The sequence below is a fragment of the Macaca mulatta genome, chromosome 6 (genome assembly GCF_049350105.2).
Source record: "Macaca mulatta isolate MMU2019108-1 chromosome 6, T2T-MMU8v2.0, whole genome shotgun sequence".
In the NCBI taxonomy this organism is placed as follows: domain Eukaryota; kingdom Metazoa; phylum Chordata; class Mammalia; order Primates; family Cercopithecidae; genus Macaca; species Macaca mulatta.
In genome coordinates, this window is record NC_133411.1 from 86136864 (window position 1) to 86155784 (window position 18921).

The following is an 18921-nucleotide window of genomic DNA, read 5'->3' on the forward strand; positions in this document are numbered from 1 at the left end:
TTCCTCAGCTGTTCTGTCTCTCCTGTGTGGAGAGAAGTCAGAAGAAGTGTGGGTGGAGGAGGGAAAACTGAGAGAAATATAGTACAGGGATTAGCTGTGTGGGCTGCAGCGAGAGAAGCCGTGTATTGAATGACAAATCTGTGAGAGTCAATACGCCAGAAAGTAGCTGGGAGTGAGTCTCCTGCTCCCTGGCCCTGGCTGAGGCTATGGGCTGGGGAGACCCTCCCGGGGCCATCCTCCAGGGCAAGCATTTCCAGGGAGTTGGGCTCAGGGTGCTGAGCCTGTGAGCTCATATTCCTCCTTCTTCCAGGTTTTGGGGCCCCACCTGGTGGAGCAGGAACGGAATTGCCTGTCATATGTGGGTGTCTTCAGCTGGGGACACCCACTGCTCTGTCTGTAGAATAAGGACAAATAAGGGTAAGTTTCCTAATGAACTTAGTGCAGAGTGAGGAATCCCAACATTTTTCTTTTCTTTCAATCTTTCTTCCTAAGCCTTCAGATGGATAGGTGATGACTGACCATTGGTCAACAGCAAGAGATTGGAGCTTCCTTGCACCCTGTGGCTAAAGGAGGCAGTCATTCCTGCTCCTTGCTTCTTCCCAGGTTGATAGGAGGGTGATTGACATGATTGGGCCAAAATTCTCATTGAGTAATTAAAAGCTAGTCGCCAATCTGTATGTGAAATTGTTTTCCCGACCCAGTTGTCATATCCCTCTGTAGGGAGCCTTTGGGAGAGGGAGTTTTGTGAAGATGATTCTCCATCGCACCCAGTATCTTGGCATTTGCCTTTTCCTAAATGAAATCTTTCTTCCCAAATGACCCTTATTTGACTTTGATCATTTAAATTATCATACACCTCCTAGTTGTACAGTAAAACCTCAGTCAATGGAAACCCAGTCAGTTCCTTCACTTCTAACTTAGGCCTGTCAATTTCCAAAAGTATTCAGGTTGTCCACAATGAAGGACCCAGACATAGTAGAACCGGTAAAACAATCCTGTGAGAACAAGAGCCAAATAATGCAGGACTGAGGAGAATGAAAGTGAAGAACTAAACCTCAACAGAACACAAAATTTAAATCTGAACTTACTGGCAGCTAAAGAGAAAACAGGAGAGAGGGGGAGACAGCAAGAGGAAAAAAGAGATTACATAACTCAACTCTTTTTTTAAAAGGAAGCACATTTCACTAAGAGAGACAATTATATTTCTTGACATTCAGCTCTAAGATGAATTTTTCATGTAGATCTTTATATAAGGGCTATTGAACAAGATAATAGTGATTGTCTTTAAGAGCAGTTTTACAAAAGCTACAAAAACATTCTCTATATAACCATTATTTTAAACAGGATCTGAAAGCATAATGTGAAGTCACCATTCTAGGCAGGCAGTTTTATGAGGATCTCAAGGAATTGTTTGCCTGTGTGGCTGCGGAGGGGTAAAGGAGGGCCTAGAGAATCCAGAGGAATGAATGTTACTAAGCTCCTGGGATTCGCTGCCTGGAATGTAAATGATACCATTCAGCCTTTGGAGAGTCACTAGAGAGAAAACAAAAATCTAGCATCTTTCTGTTGGGACCTTTGGCTTATGCTGATTTTGCAAGAATGTCTAATTATAGAAAAGCCTAAGCCCCATGGTTGTTAGCATTCAGCCCCCATGTTACTTTTCTACACCGTTGTGAACTAAGAGTGATGTTAGTTCACAACTGTAATCTCAGCACTTGGAGAGTCTGAGGTGGGTGGATCGCTTGAGGCCAAGGAGTTCAAGACCAGCCTGACCATTCAGCCCCCATGTTATTTTCCGCACTGTTATGAACTAAGAGTAAGACACTTACCATCGAGTCTCATAATATCATCATTTATCAAAAGAAAAATCATTCTGTTCAAAAATTATTTACCAACTTTTTTAAAAAGGAAAATCTTCTCAATCCTTCCATATTTACAGTTAGTTAAGATTTTATAAGTAACTTCAAACAGCCATGGCTATTCAGTTAGTTTTTTATATTTAATGTTGCTCATGTTCTCAAGTAGTTTTTTTTTTTTCCTTCCCACCCCTTCTTACCCCACATTATCTTATGATTATCTTTCCCAACCTTAATGGTCATAAAAATCAACTGGGATGCTTACTAAACACTTAGATTCGAAGGCCCCTCTTAAGATTCCGATTCAGAAGGTCTAACATGCCCAGGCAGGCTTGGGGAACACTGCCTTACTAGCTGGTCTTTCAGGGCCCAGCCATGTACTCTCCACAGTTCATACAACGTGGTGTTGACTGACTGCCTGAATGTTGGTGCTGCCAATGTGAATGTCAGTAAGAGCCAACTGTGTGTTTAAAAAACAATACCTACTTAGCCATCTGTGGTACACTGCAGTGACACTAACTGTAGGCTGCTCCTAGGAATCATGGCACTGGATTCCTCCATATTGTTTGTACACAGGCTGCCCCGCTCCCCCGAGGAGAAAGCATGCTTAGATCCAGGGGTTGGACATGGTGGTGCAGAGAACAACCACACCCTGTAATTGCCAACCCCTGAAGTTATCTTAAGCACATACATACGCCTTTCCTTTTTTTCCATCCCACACAAATTGCTGAATTATCAAATTCCTGGAGAGGCTACTTTACAGTGTTCAAACTAATGTCCCCTTTGAGATTGTGCAAACAAATTCAACCGACTCCTGAACTTCTGAACAGGTAATATAGCTCTTAAAAGTAAAATATTTAATTAAATTTGGATAGAAAATATGTGCTTATGGTACAAATTAAAAAGATACAGAAGAGAATACAGTGGAAATTAAGTCTCCTTTCTACCTATCCTTTACCTACCCAATTCTCCTCCCCAGAAGCAATTACTATTACCTGATTCATATTGATCCTTCCAGATAGTCTGTGCACATACAAACATCTACAGTTTTTCAACAAATGGTAGCATACTATATATGTTTCGCCACTTTGCTTTTCTTGATTAAAAATATTCCTTGGTGAGCATCCCGTATCAATACATATGAAACTACTTTAATTAGAAAAAACAATTTTAGGCCAGGTGTGATGGCTCATGTCTGTAATCCCAGCACTTTGGGAGGCCGAGGTGAGTGGATCGCCTGAGGTCAGGAGTTTGAGACCAGCCTGGCCAATGTGGTGAAACCCCATCTCTACTAAAAAAAATATAAAAATTAGCTGGGTGTGGTGGTGGGCAGCTGTAATCCCAGCTACTTGGGAGGCTGAGGCAGGAGAATTGCTTGAATTCAGGAGGCGGAGGTTTCAGTGAGCCAAGCTCATGCCATTGCACTCCAGCCTGGGCAACAAGAGTGACATTGCATCTTAAAAAATAAATAAATAAAAATAAAAATTTTAAAAAGTTTTATTGTATTAAGAATATAATTTAGGCCAGGCACAGTGGCTCACGCCTGTAATTCCAGCACTTTGGGAGGCCAAGGCAGGTGGATCACGAGGTCAGAAGTTCAAGACCAGCCTGGCCAAGATGGTGAAACCCCGTCTCTACTAAAAATACAAAAATTAGCCAGGCGCAGTGGCAGGCCCCTGTAATCCCAGCTACTCAGGAGGCTGAGGCAGGAGAATCGTTTGAACCCGGGTGGGGAATGCAATGAGCCGAGATCATGCCACTGGACTGCAGCCTGGGTGACAGAGTAACACTCCATCTCAAAAAAAAAAAAAAAAGAATAAAAAGAAAAAAGAAAAAAATATATAATTTAACTTATTTACCAACTGAGAGTCATTGAAGTTATTTCTATTCTCTTGCGATCACAAACAATGCTGCAGTAAACAACCCTGTGCATATATCATTTCATATATGTGCAAATATATTTGTAAATTAAATTATTAGAAGTAGGATAACTGGTTAAAAAGTGTGTACATTGTGAATTTTGATAGATATTACTGAACTGTCTCTACAGAGGTTGTAGTTGTTTATTTGACTCCAACTAGCAGTGTTTTATAAGAGTGCTTAGTTCTTCCTACCCTTGCCTAAACATGGGATGATAAAGCTTTTGATCTTCTGACAATTTGTAGAAAATGAAATCTTATTTTAGTTTAACTGCATTTCTTTTATTAGGTTGAACATCTTTTCGTATGGTTCAGAGCCATGTACAGTACTTCCTTTTCTATAAACTGTTCATTTCCTAGCAATTTTTTTTTTCTTGGATTGTGGTATTTTTTCTTTTTGATTTGTAGAAGCTCTGTTTTTTTTTTAAGGAAGTTAGCTTTCCTATTAAGATATAAGTTTCTAATCTTTAAAAAATTTTTGCTGTGCATATTTTTTTATAATAATTGAGTTGAATTTATCAATGTCTTTTGAAAATAGCTTTTAACTTGGGTAGCATATTTTAAAATGCCCCCCTGCCCCTCTCTCTCTCTCTGTCTCTCTCTTTCTGTGTGTGTGTGTGAGTATATGTCTATTCACTCATGTTTTTTGTAATAGCCAATACAGCAATTTCATTTTTAAAACTAGGTGTTTTATCATCTGGAATTTATCTCAGTAGATTGTATAAAGTAGGAAATTGTACTTTTTTTTTTTTTTTTTTTTTTTTAGTATGGCTATCTAGCTGTCCCAACAAGAAAACCCATCATTTTCCCTTCTGATCTGAAATACTTCCATTATTACACACTCAAGAGACTATATGTTTGAGTCTATTCCTGACCTTTATAATCTGTCTATTGATCCATCTATTTATGCCCCAGGACCATACTGGTTTTATTATTATAGCTTTATAATTTAGAATTCCTGGTAGATTAGGTTGTCCCTTCCTGACTTTTTTTTCTACTTGCTAGTTTATATTTTATATGATCTTTAGAATCAGGATGCGTAGCCTCCTCCATCAGCCTGCTCCTGATGATGTGTTATTTTTAGAGATCATGTTAAATTTATAGATTAACTTAGGGAGAATTGAAATTTTTATGATGTTGCATTTTCCTATCCAAGAACTGATGTGCCTTTCCCTTCACTCAAGTCTTTTTTTGTGTTTCCCTCGGTAGCATCTTAAAACATGTTCTTTATATGGATCTTATATCTTTATATATTTTTATGTCTGTCACTATTCTAAATAAGATTTTTCATTTTATCTCCTATCTAGTTGTTATTTGTATATAAAGGCTTTTGATTTCTTGTATCAGTTTTATATCTAGCCATCCTACTGAATTCTCTTATTATGTGAGTTTTTCAGCTGATTTTCTTGGGTTCTCTAGATAAGCAGTCCCATCATCTGCAAATTGTAGTAATTTTACCTCCTACCTCCCAATGTGTTTAACCTCATGTTTCTCTCTGACTTAATGGGAATGCTTTTAATATCCCCCTTAACCATTATGTCCCCAGTTATTTTTTACTTCGTAAAAATCCTTTTCAATTCCTACCATAAATGATTCTCACCCCATTGTCCATCTTAGTCGTGGCAAACTTTCCAGTTGCTCCTGGCCAAAACTCAAGAATAAAAGGGCCCAAGCTAGAGAGGCTATCGTCACAGGCATTAGCTGCTGAGGGCGTCCACTCATTTGCCTCTGAAACAACAGAGAAAGAGACCGTCTTTCATTCACAGGGTAGCCCAAGGCCTTCTGAGGAGACAGTGAGTCTCCTCTAAGTCATTTCTCTCTGCTTTGCAGCAGTGGAGCTACTAAGGGCGAGATGAGCAGGTTGAGAGGCCTCTGAAGCCTGCTGGGCACAATGCTCTGTGATAAGTTTCAGCTCCACTCGAGCTTATCATCCACCAGCAATCAACTTCATGGCTGCTGCTCAGAGGCACTAGGTGCTGCACTGCTCACTGCCCTCGTGTCTCTGGGACCTCCACACATAAAGCCATCTCTTTCCATTGCACTATGGCGCTTGTAGGGAGGAGCCCACGATTAGGGCCCAAAATGAGACCATTTGAGTCAAATTTCTAATTGTCTTTCAAATTTTATTATTGGCTGTAGACTTCCAATCATAGTCACATCAGTCATGTTATTTACTGGTATAAAATCCCTAAGCACCAACTAAGCACCAACAAACTATCGTGGCTTCATTTGCTGTCTGATTACTCACCTTAGTTTGGGTATTCTGTGAACTTGAATTCTACTGCAAACTATGCAATGCTTGTTATAAGTCATATGGACTTAGTTGCAATTATGACAGATTTTTGTTTCTAAAATTAAAAAAATCATAATCTCTGGAAGAGTGCTACTCTTTAGCTCTCAAATTTCAGAATTTTTGAAGTTTTCGTTAGGCTAAAACGCAGGGACAGCTGACATGAAGACTTTGGTGACATCTGAGTGGAGTCAGAATAAGCAGACAAGGAAACGAACCGTTTGTTCTAACCTTTTTTGCTTTGTTCTTAGTGCTTGAGCATAAGATGGCAACTTGTAAACAACAAAACACCACCACATTTCGTATTACTTTTGTTTGCATGCCTGCTGCTTTTACTTCACAGATTCAGTGAGGACATTGTGCACATTTGTCAAATCTGCCTGACCTGTTTCATGCACTGAAAGCAGGACGGATCCCATATTTTGACTTCAGTACCATGTGAAACTTTATTCTTTAAATGAGCAATGAGACAGAGCATGCAGTTGACTGTATATGTGGAATTTTCTCCTTGACAGACTTCATCATCTTAAGGGCAAACACTTAACTAAAAAAGAGTATCCTTGCTATTTAACAACCGTGTTGTTACAAAATGAAGCCAGTGTGTTCTCTTTGTCTCTAAAGCTAAAATTTCCCCACCAATCCTTGTCACTTTCCCCCTTCCCACTCCCGCCTCCTCAACAAGCCCTCAGAATAACAGGCAGAGACAGGGCCTGGGCACATGATAAGTGATCGATACATATTTATTTAGGGAGCGAATGAAGTCTGAAATTCAGTTCAGGCTAAGTATGCTTAGTGAGACAATAATTTTGTTACTAATTATAATTAATGTTCATTTAAAACATTTCTTCAGTCATCGATTCCAATAAGATAAGCAATACATCTACCCCAGAATAATATTCTAGATATTAGTCAGAAATTACATTCTCAATCATAGGACATGGTTTTTCATTAATTACTGAAGCCTAATTAGTTGTCAGTGGACATGGGGCTCAATGTCATTGATCCAGTCTGAGTGTATCTAAGGACAGTCCTCTCCTGAGGGCCTGGTCGGGTGATCAGTTCTAAAATAACAACCAATATGATTTGAGGAGTTTGCACTGACCTTTTGCGGACACGGGCACTAAACAGCAGTTACACAAGCAGGTCCAGAGTGCTTCCCTTGCCCCTGCCTTCTGAGGAGCACAACGTGAGTTTTGTCCTTTTAGACGTGGAGTCGGGGTGGGGTGGTTATTCTGTACAAATGTTTGGCTTTTAAGAAGTTTGAAATTAGTTTGTTTTCTGGGTCAAGAACACTTTTTCCTTTTTCTGGTTCTCCATGTTATTCTCTAAGACAGGTATTAGGAAGTGAAAGAAGCCAGCAAAAGTAGAAATAACCTGGAAAAAAATTCATCTGTGGAACAGTGACCACTCTTTGATTCTGTTGCTTTTGTGGTATATTCATTAATAACAACAACAAAAAAAAACACAAACAAAGACAAAAAACCCTGCCCTTCTAAGAATGAACATGAAGGCTATTGTAGTATTATATTCATTGACACTTATATCTCCTGGGAGCAGGACTCTGGCTCTCCAGCACCCAGGTTAGGAACTTAAGTTAGCGAGGAATCTAGCTTGTAACTCTAAGGACTCTCCAAATGGAAGTTTAAAGAAAGAGCCCTGCTTGCTTTTTTTTTTTTTTTTTCTTAATTCATGCTCCAGGCTATGATATCAAACAGATTAAAGAGAATGGGAAAGAAGCACAAAACTATTCTAGCTTGTTGGCAGATTCAGAGAGCTCCATCTTCAAATTCAGCAAGTCCATTTGTATTAAGTGGTGAGGCTGTTACAGTGTACTTGCCAAGCCCACTGCCAATTAGACACCACTATCAGCATTTTTCTTTTAATTTAAATAGGCAGTTTAGGAACAGCAACTTTGAGGATTTTTTTTTTTAAATTAGAATTCTCTTTTCTTGCCAAGACCGAGTTTGCTTTAAAAGATTTGGTCTTCTAGCTGGGCACGGTGGCTCACGCCTGTAATCCCAGCACTTTGGGAGGCTGAGGCGGGTGGATCATGAGGTCATGAGATCGAGACCATCCTGGCTAACATGGTGAAACCCTGTCTCTACTAAAAATACAAAAAATTAGCCAGGCATAGTGGCAGGCGCCTGTAGTCCCAGCTACTCGGGAGGCTGAGGCAGAAGAATGGTGTGAACCCGGGAGGCGGAGCTTGCAGTGAGCTGAGATCATGCTGCTGCACTCCAGCCTGGTCGACAGAGAGACTCCGTCTCAAAAAAAAAAAAAAAATTTCGTTTTCTTTAAAGATCTTCAGTTTCTATTAACTTTGATGGCTTTACCATGATGATCATGTACAAAATCATCGTAGATTGGTTTAACATCATCTTAATCCAAAAGTGCCCTCTGGCCAAAAATTGATAAAGAAAATGCTATATTCTTGGCGATTCACTAACCACAATAGTAGTCTGTTTTCGGAATTTTTTTAAGTGTCTGGTTCTGTTCCAAAGAGCATTCTGGAAGGCACATAATAGAAATTATTTGATAAAGTAATCTTAGTGGACAATGGCCATGTTGTAGGATCTGGCTTGCTAATCCAGTGGTCATAAAAGGGGAAGAAAATAAGTTATTTGTTGTTAATAAAAGATGTTCATTCACTACCAAATTGAAATAGGAATCATTTAGCACATGGCATTATATTTAAAATTATTATTTTCCTCTTGTATTTAGATCTTTCTCTGGAATCAAAGGACTCCAGCTGAAAGTTAACCTCCAACCCAATGATAACTACTTTTTCTATGTGCGAGCCATCAATGAGTTTGGGACAAGTGAACAGAGTGAAGCTGCTCTCATCTCCACCAGAGGTACTTTCTCCTTTGCACACAGTGAGCTATTTCCAAGCAATTCCTTCCCTTCTACCCCTCAGAGAAGATGTCCTAGAGGGCAACTTTATAAACTCCCAACCTACTGTCAGTGGTAGGTTTTTGTCATGAGGACCCAAGGTTGGTCAAAGGTCAAGATACTTCTTTTGTTTTTCTGTGTTACAGGGTCTCAACCTTGTCTACCTATTAGCAATCAGCCAGAGTGCTTAAAAAATACTGTTTCCCTGCCTCCACTCCTGAAGATCCTGATTTAATTGATCTGGAGATGGGCTTAAACATTTATGCTTTTAGAAATCTTTCTAGATGATTTTTTTTTTTTTTGAGACAGTCTCAATCTGTCACCCAGGCTGGAGTGAAGTGGCACGATCTTAGCTCACTGCAACCTCTGTCTCCTGAGTTAAGTGATTCTCATGCCTCAGCCTCCCGAGTAGCTGGGATTTGGCACGTCCACCATGCCTGGCTAATTTTTGTATTGTTTTAGTAGAGATGGGTTTTTGCCATGTTGGCCAGGCTGGTCTGAAACTTGTGACCTCAGGTGATCCGCCCGCCTCAGCCTCCTGAAGTGCTGGGATTACAGGTGTGAGCCACCACGCCTGGCCTCTCCAGATGATTTTTATCGGACTCACAATGTGTTATAATTTGTGGGTATGGTGCGTGTATATATGTGATAGGTTGGGGATATTCTTTGAACTCTGTGAACAAGTTACCAGCCTTGTTCTGTTTATTCTTGATGCCTGACACATAGTCTGTGATAGTTAATGTTCGTTGAACGAATGACCAAAAGAGTAATTCAAGGAAGTAATAAAACTATTCAGTGACATTTTTGGGAAAATACCTAGATGATGCCAACAAAAAATGTTTGTCTCTTCAATTTTTGTGAAAGGAAGTGAGGAATGGAAAGAGGATCATTTTCTTGTCTTATCCTAGACCCAGAGCTGGCACAAGGTTGAGTGGGCACAACAAGCGATCTGCTTACCCAGCAACATCTTGTGCTTGTGCCTTGTTTGTGACATAGTCAGGGCCAGCCTGATGTTTACGAAGAGAAGATGCGAGGCTGCCTTCCCAGCAGTGTTCTCCCCGCAGTCCCAATATGGTGCCTGTTCTTCCATTGTTAGTCTCTCCTTTAGGTTATACCGGTGCATCCCCCAGTTTTTTTTTTCTCGAGATGGGGTGTTGTCACCCAGGCTGGAGTGCAACGGCACGATTTTGGCTCACTGCAGTCTCTGCCTCTTGGGTTCAAGCTATTCTCCTGCTTCAGACTCCTGAGTAGCTGGGATTACAGGTGCGCACCACCATGCCCAGCTAATTTTTTGTATTTTTAGTAGAGACAAGGTTTCACCATGTTGACCAGGCTGGTCTTGAACTCCTGACCTTGTGATCTGCCTGCCTTGGTCTCCCAAAGTGCTAGGATTGCAGGCGTGAACCATCTCGCCAGCCTGCATCCCCAAATTTTAATATGCACACAGATTTCCTGACTATCTTGTTAAAATACAGATTCGAAGTCAGGAGGGCTGCGGTGGGGTCTGAGAGTCTGAAATTTTAACTAGTTTCCAGGTGATGTAGATGCTGCTGGTGCAAGGAGCACACTGCACCGCGGGTGAGCGCTGATAGAGGGTACCCCTGTATTAGTGGTGTAGAGGTGAGGACGTGCCTGCGGCACCAGGTAGAGGTAACCAGCCACCAGCATCCATGAAGGCCTTATCATGAGTGAAATTTTCAGCTGTGGATCTGAAGACACTGCGTGGGGGATTTTGATGTCAGGGGAAAGAGAGTCTAGGGTCTGAAATGTGGGGCTTAGCTTAGGGACAGCACTGGTCCTCATGGCAATGTTTTAATCCTATTTTCTCACCTACAATAGGAACCAGATTTCTCTTGTTGAGAGAAACAGCTCATCCTGCTCTACACATTTCCTCAAGTGGGACAGTGATCAGCTTTGCTGAGAGGAGACGGCTGACAGAGTAAGTAGAAGAAGAAAGGATAAGTGAGCTGATGGCCTAGCAGTAGGATCTTAGGGTGTGTCGCCTCAGGGTGGCCTCCCCTGAGCATATTCATGGTGCAGTGAACATATCGGGATGTGGTCTCAAATATCAGTGTGTGCACATCCACACTGTTCAGCTGTGGTTCCCTACTGAGCGGTAGTTCATCACTTGGAGCAAGTGTCAATATTTTTATTGGAAATATAAGCACAGATGGTTTGATTAAAACATTGGCTATTTAAGGTATGATCTCTGGTTCAGTGGGGGGAAAAAAGGGTCCAGTAATTCTTTTATTATTTTTCTATAGCAAACCAGATATTTTATCAACCCTCATGAAAAGGCATAGAAGAGGCTGGGCACAGTGGCTCATGCCTGTAATCCCAGCACTTTGAGAGGCCAAGGTGGGCAGATCATTTGAGGTCAGGAGTTCGAGACCAGCCTGTCCAACATGGTGAAACTCCATCTTTACTAAAAATACAAAAATCAGCCAGATGTGGTGGTGCATGCCTGTAATCTCAGCTACTTGGGAGGCTGAGGCAGGAGAATCACTTGAACCTCAGAGGCAGAGGTTGCAGTGAGCCGAGATTGTGCCATTGCACTCCAGTCTGGGAACGAGACTCTGTCTTTTAAAAAAAAAAAAAAAAAAAAGGCATGGAAGAGAAGGACATTTTATTGAGTTCCTAGTTTCTGGGCCACAGAATCTTGCTCCCATAGTAGCTCCTGCAAAAGGAAGCATCAAAGAAAAGAAGAGGCAAAGGTGGAGGACAGGGTGGGGGAAACTGCCCTGCGATTTGCCTGCAAGCTCTGGGGGTTATTTTGCAGATCAAAATGGCAGAATGGGAGAAGGTATGTGAAACTCCTGAAAACCGTAACACACATGAAACACAGGCTGCTGATGGTGCTGATGCGCCCTGGTGTCGGTGGCTGCCAGGTGCTCCCAAGAAGGCACTGAGCCAGCCAGCAGTGACTTGCACTGTTTCCCTGTCACATTGTTACTTGCCTGTCAAGCTCAGGTGTTACCTGCTCCTGGTTCTGGCCAAGGCGTCTCTGGACCCTGGCACCCTTTGATCTTGTCTGTGGAAACGAACAGATAACTTATGGGGTCATTTGTCAGCCACTTCATCATCATCATCTTCGAGCAGCAGCCCCATCCTGTGCATCTTTGCATCCCTCAAATCTAGCATGGGGCCTGGAACATTGCAGGTGCTAAAAATATACAAATGAGTGAATTCAGGGAAAAAAGAGATTTAAGAAATAGATTGAGCTTTTCTGTCTTTTGGATTCCTCAAAAAATCAAAAAGAAAATAAATAGACTGGAGGAGGGTAAGAGTTCACAGATAATAACTGATGATAACTGTAATGTGTTTTATAGAATTTTATTTATTATTAACCTGAAAATTAGCTCATAAATATCAGGCAGCTGGGCTTTGCTCCAGAGTGAGGGCTTGTCAGTAGCCACCTCTCTGAAATGAGGTTGTTGAGTCAAGACATGAAAAGTGAAATACATTCCCTTGCATTAATCATTTTCTCATCTGTTAAAGGGGAGAGGGAGAGGTGCTGACTGAATATTAACGCTGCTTAAATTAAAAATGCTTCCTTGCTGTCTCAGCCATTTCCAAGCAAAATTGAGCAATTCTTGCAAACAAGGTCACCCATCAGCAGTTGAAAGTGCTTTTGGTTCATTTCACTGAGGTGCTTATAAAAATAGCTAAGGTGAGACAAAAAGAAACCTTCAACCAACCTCTTAGGGGCACCTACTACAGTTCAAAGAGGCCAGAATATTACAGACTGTTGACCACTAATCATACTCGGTTAATTCCACACTTGGCTCTGACCAGCACTAGCTGCCTTGTCATTTAAGAGCTGCACCTCATTTGGTGGCTGTGTCCAGTAAGGTCAGGAGGCATAGAAGTCATGGTTAAGGTTTTGGAGATTTCTTTTTTGCAAGTTTTGGAAGAAAACTATGCAAATTATGTTTCCTACCTGCTTCCCTTGTATTTATGAAGAGAAGTCACCTTAAAGGCAGAGACTGCAGCATTTCTTTTTGTCCTACCATTATTCTAGTTATTTCCTGATTCCCAGCTCTTTTAAGAGATGCAGCGTACATCATGCATGTTGTATGTATGTGACTAGAAATATGTCAAATGCCTGTTGAGAGTTTGGAGAGTTCTGTGGTGATCTGGTTAAGGTTAGGGATACAATGAACAAAGAGTATCTTTAGTTAAATTCCAGCAGTTTCCAAGGGCAGTATCCTGCCTAAACTGTGTGAATTTGTGAATGTTTACACTCATGAGATATAGGTTGGTGATTCCTGCGCTAAGCATACTCCGATTGACTTCACCCGCAGAATCCCGTCAGTGCTGGGTGAGGAGCTGCCTTCCTGTGGCCAGCATTACTGGGAAACCACAGTCACAGACTGCCCAGCATATCGACTTGGCATCTGCTCCAGCTCGGCCATCCGGGCAGGTGCCCTGGGACAAGGGGAGACCTCATGGTACATGCACTGCTCTGAGCCACAGAGGTAAGCTGGAGCCCTGCCCCTCCCCTCTTCATCAAAATGTTATGCTTGGGTTTCCAGGCAGGGCTCTCTGAGGGACCTGATAAATAGCACCCACTTCCATGCCCAACTGCTGAGCCAACTAAGAAAGAAAACAAGAGTCAAGTATATGGAGATGAAACTCTGACTCTGATTACTGAGGAAGCTGATTTTTAGAGTGTGTGAATCGTACCTGAAGAGGGTTTCTTATATTAAATCCTATTATGAGGCAGACTTACCCAACCAGAGCCCGGGCCAGGTCAGCTTCCTTGCTCTACGGGGCAGAGTTGGTGGCTGGAGAAGCAGAGAAGGATGTGCGTCTCCATGGTAGCTAGTGAGTAAGAGACAGGGAAGAGGGAGGGGCTGATGGGCTTTGCATCACAGTTTTTCCTTCTAAACTCGCCACAGGGTGGAGAGAGACCACAAGGGTAATGCTAAAAGGAGTCCCTCCACAGAGAAGGAATCAACAGGAGTGAGGAAGAAGTGGATCTCCAACATCTCCCCCTACATTGGTCCATATCAGCAGTTGGCAAACTATAGCCCCTAAGCCACATATAATCTGCTGCCTGTCTGTGTAAATAAATTTGCAGAAACACAGTCATGCTCATTTGTTTATGTATTGTATTACACTACAATGGTGGAGCTGACAGATGTCTGCCAAATCCTAGGATATTTACATCTCTCCCTTTATAGAAAAAGTTTGCCAATCTCTCTTCTATATTACCTGTATTGTTTGGTTGGTTGATGTGAAAAAGCCATTAGCCTGTGTTAGTCTCAGAGCGATCAGGCAGGCATATGTTGATCGGAATATGTTCACAGTATGGTTTAATAGAAAGAACACTGGACTAGGAGCCAGGATTCCAATTTTAGTTCTGGCTCCATCCTCAATTAGCCTCCTATTGACTGTTTGCCGTAAGTGGGTTAACCCTTTGAGCATACCTTATATCATCTAGTTCAGCAGGGGACGGTAATGCCTGGCTTGCTACCTTTTGGGGTTGTGAGGATCACATGAAATCAGGTACAGGGAAGAGCTTAGGAACAGTAAAGTATCATACAAATGTGAGGCATTATTTAAATGTAATGCTTTAAAAAGAAGCCTTCAATGCTTGCAAGTTCCCAGAAAAGGCCCACAGATTGGGATTTTGCATATCTCTGGCTGCACATTTCTCCCTGCATCCTGCTTGACAGTTTGATTCTCTGAGATGGTTCATAAGGACACCATCTCCAAGCACTACTTAAAGTCACATTTCATCAAGTCAGAGCAATTATGATTAATTGATATTCAGTGCTGTGCAATGCTTAAGGACCCAGCCCCTACCCAGAGTTGAAATCACTCAAATTCAGTTTACAGTTAGTAGATTCAGAGCTGAAACTGCATATTAATTTCATGAAAATGTCCTTCCTCAAATCTTTAAAAAACCCACACCAAGGACTAACCCCCAATAACAAATTCCTAGACTCTAGAAAACAGAATTGTATATTTTGTTGACAAGTTCAACCTACAGCTTTGGCCTTTGGCTCTTTCAGGCTTGGAGTGGGTGCCATAGATTCTGGGAGAAAGACTATGTCCCTTTGTGTGGTCTCGGCACAGAGAGGCGGGGCCTTGGGGCCCTCATGTCATCCTTCGAGGGCCTCACGTGGGGCACCCTGGCCTCTGGGACTGTGAGAGCGCTCCTGTGGCAGCCCCTCCTGTCTTCTACTTCTTCTGGGTTAATGATTTTAAATCAACCTGTATTACTCTTGATTCTACTCACAGAATCTAGGCTTTCAGATGTCACAATTGGGAAGGAGGCGTGAAGATCGTCTCAGAAGAATCTGCTGGTTTCCTTCCTGTCCATTCCTAAACTTGCCATGCTAGCTCAAGGCTTCTGCACCTCCTCTGCAGTTTCAGCAGCAGCCACTCAGCCTGCACCCTCACTTCTAGTCTCTACCCACTTGCAACTGGGAAATATTTCTAAAACATCATTTTCATCCTGTCCCTGCTTTTTCTGCTCAAAAATCTACAAACATCTACAGTGGTGTCAGAACTCGGGTGGGACCACATGCAGGATACAGTGAAGAGGGGCAGCCAGAAAGAATGTGGCCAGGCTGGGGCAAGGAGCCCTGAGGGGAGTTACCACCAGTGTCCAAAGGGGTCTGCACTGAGTGTGGGCCAGAGGTGGGACTCAAGGGAGTAAGGGGCCTCAGTCCACCAGGGGGAGGGGAGGCAGTTCCCGGGTCATGCAGGTGTTCAGAGCCAGGCTTCTGGATGATTCCTGTTTGAACAGAGACCAACCAGGTCTCTGTTCAAAGCCAGCCAGGCAGAGAGGCCCCACGCAGGCAGGCTTGGCTTGGCTTCAGGCCAGAGTTGAGGTTAGTGGAAGAATGGTGTGCTCGGCCAGAAATAGAGACAGAAGCAGGGCTGGTCAGGTTCTGCATCCTGCAGAACTGGTGGAGACAAGGATTCAGGGAATACCTTTCCCCACTTGGCCTCCCGGGTAGGCATTGGCTCAAGGAATGACCAGCGCTGGGCCTGCAGGGACCGGGGACCTTCCAAGCAGGGGAGGAGAAATGACTCATTTAAGCATTTAGAACCCTCCAGACCAGTGTTATGCAATAGAACCTTCTGTAGTAATAGAAAAAATGGTGCCACGTGTGGCTATTAAACACTTGAAGTGTGGCTGGTAGGACTGAAAAGCTGAATTTTAAATTTTGCTTAGCTTTAATTTTAATGGAAGTGGCCATACATGTCTAGTGGCTACTGTGTTAGACAGGGCAAATCTAGAGCCTGGCCCCTGACTGACTTATCCACGTAACATCCGAAAAGTCACCCCCGTTCCTGTCCAAACCCAACAGGCCAATGGTGATGTTCTCTGCCACATACGGGCTTCTTTGGCCACCTCACCATCACTGCTGCTGCCCTTACTGTGTGGATTTTTCTCCTTCTTTTTCACCTATTCAAGTCCTGCCTGTCCTATCTGAGTGAGTGTGAGCCCATGTGCTCCCAAAGCCTTCTGTAAGAGCCCAGCTCACACTGCCAGTCCCCATCATTGCTACCTGAAACATTTAGTCTGTCCTGCAGGTTCCAGAACATCATAGTGTTCTGGCATCTCTCTCATTAGCAAGGCATTGAAAACGTCCTTTATCAACTCAAAAGTCTCACTTATCTCCCCACCACCATGAACCTCTGCCCTTCCACTTGAGCTTCTTTCTGCAATGAAGTTGCCAACTTGCCATCCCCTAAATACTTACACTTGAGCTTCTGGGCCTTAAAACAGATGTTGCAAGTCTTGAAGATCCTCAGCCCTCCTTGCCAGACTCGTCACTTACCCAGATTCTTAGGTCCAAACTGCCCTGGTATTGTTGTGCTCCCACCCCTACAGCCTACACATCCATAGACCTTTCCCTCATCTCTCTTCTTTCTTCTTCCATCTCTCATTCCATTCTTTCCCCTACTTTTAGGTACCCAGTCTCAGTTTCGAAGACTACTAGGAGAAAACCCCAAACTTGTGTTACCTTTTTACATAGAGCAATTTAGATTTTCTGGTCAGCACTTTTTCCTTTCCAGCCTGGCCTTGACCCTTTCCCTTCACAACCAAAACAGGTTCATTCAATGTGTCTAGTAAACACTTGACGATCTGTGCCCTGAGAGGTATTCCCAGCGATGGTCCGAGTTTCAAGTGTGGGCAGTTTTTCCTTCCTGCCCCATACAGTATGGGATCCCAGAGGGCAAGGACAGTACTTCATGCCCTTCACATCCCCCAGAGCGCCTAGTAAAGTGCTGGATACACGGATATGTGCAAGGAATCGTTGAGTTGAATTTGTCTGAATTAGAGAGAGGAATCAAAGGCCACTCCTCTGGTGGCAAGGCTGCAGAAAGCCTTGAGAAAATGAAAAGGAAAGTTGGTTTGGGGAAGGGGGAGTGGAAACAAAGGATGAAGTTGGCAAAAATAATGAAGTATTTCTTAAACTTCATAAAGGCCGTTATGTAAGTTACCTATAAATTTTTAAAACTGTAAAATTAATACATTGTATGGAAGGCAAACCTGTGGTACTTTTAAAAATACATGGCAGCCTCAAAGGAGTTTTATTCAAAAGAATGACACGCCATGAATGCGGTAGTTAAAACATGTGGGCAGCTGGGAGAGAATTAGAATGTGGAGAAAAATCACAAGGGAGGCATGTTGGCTATTCTGGGACTGCCTCCTAATGTAGAAGGAGCAAAATTATTAAACATGCTCATCTGCTGGGATGAGCTCTGCATTTTAGCATTTAGAAGAAATCTAGAGAAAGTATTTGGGACAGCATGATTGCAAGTCCTTATTGTGAAGTGGAGTTAATAACTGAAGAATTGGTTATTCCCAAGTGACTTTCCTTATCAAGGTCTGTGAGAGTTCCAGAGTTTTACGTTTCCCATTCTCTTTCATTTCAGATACACATTTTTCTACAGTGGTATCGTGAGTGATGTTCACGTGACCGAGCGTCCAGCCAGAGTGGGCATCCTGCTGGACTACAGCAACCAGAGACTTATCTTCATCAACGCGGAGAGCGGCCAGTTGCTCTTCCTCATCAGGCACAGGTTTAATGAGGGTGTCCACCCTGCCTTTGCCCTGGAGAAACCTGGAAAATGTACTTTGCACCTGGGGATAGAGCCCCCAGATTCTGTAAGGCACAAGTGATCCTTGGCTTTCAGGATTTACAAGAGCAGTGATTTAAATTTGGGGGTGGGGGGTCTGCTGTTCATTCCTTTGGGTGCTATACATTATTCAAAAAGCCTCCCACACATTTGCACTAATGATGGCTGCACGCGTAGCAATCAGCACGTGAGCAAAATCCACAAGAAAACCTTGACTTTACAGAGCAGTGTGTGAGTAAACAGAATGGAAACAACAACCTCCACTCCTTAGTTTATATAAGTTTCAGTTCTTTCCTAAATTAAAAGGTCTGCACTTGAGTTGGGAACCAAAAAAGAGAAGTGGACTTGCATCTGTTTTACTGGTAAAGGAAGTTCTCTGATGGACGGGTCAGAGTGAAGGAAGGTTGTGCTGTTAAGACATCTCCTCTGATGAAGACACATGGATGCCTTCCACAAAATGTCGCCTCGCTGCGCTAAAGGATGATAATCCTAATCATTAGAGAAAGTGTTTTAGCTGATTTAAATGTATAATGAACTCTTTTGTAATAATGTATACTGTAGAACATGAGTCTCTCCTCCCTAAAATTTTAAATGTAGAAAAGTGCTATGTATTAGAAATTTCCATTTGTTAAATAAATGGTTAGAGTCTATAAAACCAATCGTGTTATGTGAACTTACTCCATGTAATTTACTGGCCTGGCATCTCTGGAGCAGGACAAACTGCAGAGTAAAACTCATCACACTTCAGTACGGTGCACTACTATTGGTTTTCCCGTGAGAATTTTACACACACACTTTGAAATCTAATCACTCTCAGACCATAGTTACAGTCAATTAACAGAAGCTGGGAATCTAT

General features: G+C 42.5%; 1 protein-coding gene across 2 annotated transcripts in view; it reads left to right on the forward strand.

Moving 5' to 3' along the window:
- The window catches only part of CMYA5 (cardiomyopathy associated 5), a 104224-nt gene extending 85504 nt beyond the window's left edge, over positions 1 to 18720 (forward strand). For both annotated transcript variants that reach the window (XR_003730381.2, XM_015140329.3), the window contains 4 exons: positions 8787 to 8920; positions 10797 to 10896; positions 13262 to 13435; positions 17862 to 18720. Coding sequence is in view for 1 of the 2 variants with exons in the window: in XM_015140329.3 (XP_014995815.3) it covers positions 8787 to 8920; positions 10797 to 10896; positions 13262 to 13435; positions 17862 to 18108 (655 nt within the window). In the remaining variant the exon portion in view is untranslated. The remainder of the gene's footprint in view (positions 1 to 8786; positions 8921 to 10796; positions 10897 to 13261; positions 13436 to 17861) is intronic.
- The last annotated feature ends 201 nt before the right edge of the window (positions 18721 to 18921 follow it).